Raw genomic sequence first — 2,795 nt, forward strand, 5'->3', positions numbered from 1 at the left:
CCTCAGGTGATCCGCCCGCCTTGGCCTCCAAAGTGCTTGGATTACAGGCGTGAGCCACCACGCCCGGCAAAACCTGCCTAGTTCTAAAATTATTTAACACACCCACTTAACAAAAACAGAGGAAATGGGTAAAGAAAACGCCAGGAAATATGGGACTTAAAGGAACAAAAACACCCAAGGAGGAGAAGGCGGCCTGAGACTTCCACGAATTACAAGCCAGTTTCCTGTCCTGGGTAAACTTCCGGAATCAACAACAGGAAGGCCCAATCAGAATCTTCCTCCGAGAGCCAATGGGAGAGCACATTACAAAGAGCCAATCCCAGCGGCGCTGTCACTGTTATGGTCCTGTCAGGGCGCCGGCGTCGTGGTGCTTGGGTGGTCGCCACCGAGAGGTCTTTGGTGGGGCAGTCTCAGGACAGCTCAGCGGCTAACTGTGCCCGTCTGCGGCCTCGCTCCCAGCTTGCACATCCGGGCTCGCAGGCCGCACTGTAGGGCGAGCGTGCGGGTCGGCGCCGCGGCCGCCTTGCGATCTGAGCTCAGCCGCAGCTTCCTCTACCGCGGCCGGCTCGGAGGGACCTTGAGATGCAGCCTCCGGGCCCGCCCCCGGCCTACGCCCCCACTAACGGGGACTTCACCTTTGTCTCCTCAGCTGATGCGGAAGGTGAGGCTGAGCCCCAGGAAGGCCCGTCACCCGGAGGACGCCAGGGCCCGACGCCGTGGGGTTTTTCTGGTGCCGAGGCGGTCGTGGCCGGGTGGGGACGGGCAGGAAGCTGACTGGTGACTGCTGCTGTCACCAGTCACCGTCCGAGAAGCCCCAAAGGACGGAGGGAGGGGTGTAGGGAGCTGTCTTTAAAAGCATCAAGTTACTCGGTCTACCCCTATCTTTGCCCACACCGTCTGGTGGCTGGTTTTTCTGGGTGGCTTATTCTCTTCAAGTGGACCCACGGAACCCTAAGATTTTGTTTCTGGAATTACTCGCAGTTACTCAGAAAAAGGACAGATTGGCCAAGGGAGATCTCAAAGAATTTGAGAAAAAGGAAGGAGGGCTGTTTTCTTCTGTTGTGTATCAATAGATAACTTTTTGGGGGTGTCTGGGATCAGATTCTCCACTGCAAATAAGGGGAGATAACTTTTGGGAGGCATCTGGTTATCAGATTCGGCACTGCAAATACAAACTAAGTGGTTTTTACGGAATTTGATGTCTTGCCCGAGTCTCCGTTTTCCTCCCATTTTGTAATGTTTCACCTAGGTAATCAAAGAAATTAACCAAGGTATATTGGAAACTTCGCGTAGTCCAACAGTGTGTTCCCAGTAGCCCCTACAGATTTCCTTGTACGGTTCTGAGGAAGCGATTGTGCTAGAGATACTTTTCTACAGCATAGGAGAATGTTTTCCTCCTTTTCTCAGTTCCCTACCCAACTCATAATCTGGATCTTATTCTGCTAGTCATTTTCAAATTTTACTTTTATTAGACTTTGTGCTTAATTTTTTCCAGTGACCAGACTTACTGCCTGCTGTGAAAAAGTAAATTATGTTTATAGAAATTTCAGTCTGAAAAAGAACCTAGATTTTCCTAAGAAATTTTATGGTGTATCATTATAGTTTATTTTCCCTTTTGTTTTGTTTTTCTTGTTGTGCTGTTTGAGTGGCATTGCTTTTAAAAAATAGTAATGGTCGTAATTTAAAATGTACAATAAAATTTTTGTGTATCAAAGGGAACATAGCTGATACATTTATTTTTTTTCTTTTTCTTTTTTTTTTATTTTATTTTTTCTAGAGATGGGGTTTTACCATGTTGGTCAGGCTGGTCTCGAACCCCTGACTTCGTGATCCACCCGCCTTGGCCTCCCAAAGTGCTGGGATTACAGGCGTGAGCCACCTCGCCTGGCTTTTGTTTTTGTTTTTGTTTTTTTTGAGATAGGGTCTCACTCTGTTGTCCAGGCTGGAGTGCCAGTGGCTTGATCATAGCTCACTGTAACCTCAGACTTCTGGGCTCCAGTGATCCTCCTGCCTCAGTCTCCTGAGTAGCTGGGACAGCAGGTCTGCGCCACCATGCACAGCTAATTTGTAAACTTTTTGTAGATCTCACTGTGTTGCCTAGTCTTGTCTCAGACTCTTGGCCTCCCAGATTACTAGGAATACAGATGTGAGCTACCAGCCCAGCATAAATTTCTTTTAAACTTATATATACCAACCCCAAATATTTCAGTTTCATCTACATTTAGTAGCATGGTACTTAGGGAAGTATATCAACTTTAATTTCCCAGGTTTAAAAAATTGTTTCCATTGAGTATCAGAACATGATGTTTGTTCAGACTCATGTTTCTATGTTATTCAAACTTCTCTGTATTTTCTCAGAAGACATATAGCTCTGTATATCCAAGAAGATATATGTGTATTCAAAACAATACATTCATACAATATGATATTGTACAGTTTAAGTTTAGAGTATTTTAAACATAATACTCATTTGCTCTTCTTTTCTTTTCTTTTTTGAGACAGAGTTTCACTCCCCCTGCCCAGGCTTGAGTGCAGTGGCTTGATCTCAGCTCACTGCAGTCCCCTGCCTCTTGGGCTGAAGTCGAGTCTCCCACCTCAGCCTCCTAAGTAGCTAGTACTGCAGGTGTACGCCACCATGCCTGGTTAATTTTTGTATTTTTTGTAGAGACAGGGTTTCACCATGTTGCACAGGCTGGTGTCGAGCTCCTGGGCTCAAGCAGTCCACCTACCTTGGCCTCCCAAAGGGCTGGGATTACAGGGGTGAGCCACTGTGCCCGGCCTCGTTTGTTCTTTTT

The 2,795-nt window shown here is 46.9% G+C and overlaps 1 protein-coding gene across 2 annotated transcripts in view; it reads left to right on the plus strand.

Moving 5' to 3' along the window:
- Positions 1 to 311: 311 nt before the first annotated feature.
- Positions 312 to 2,795, plus strand: part of YIPF4 (Yip1 domain family member 4) — a 39,480-nt gene continuing 36,996 nt past the window's right edge. Inside the window, exon 1 of one of the 2 annotated variants that reach the window (XM_017534846.2) lies at positions 312 to 661. In XM_017534846.2, coding sequence (XP_017390335.1) covers positions 583 to 661 — 79 coding nt within the window. In that variant the 5' untranslated portion in view covers positions 312 to 582. The remainder of the gene's footprint in view (positions 662 to 2,795) is intronic. The other variant, XM_017534845.2, reaches the window with a different exon arrangement.

This window comes from Cebus imitator, unplaced genomic scaffold (genome assembly GCF_001604975.1).
Source record: "Cebus imitator isolate Cc_AM_T3 unplaced genomic scaffold, Cebus_imitator-1.0 Scaffold88, whole genome shotgun sequence".
NCBI classification, from domain to species: domain Eukaryota; kingdom Metazoa; phylum Chordata; class Mammalia; order Primates; family Cebidae; genus Cebus; species Cebus imitator.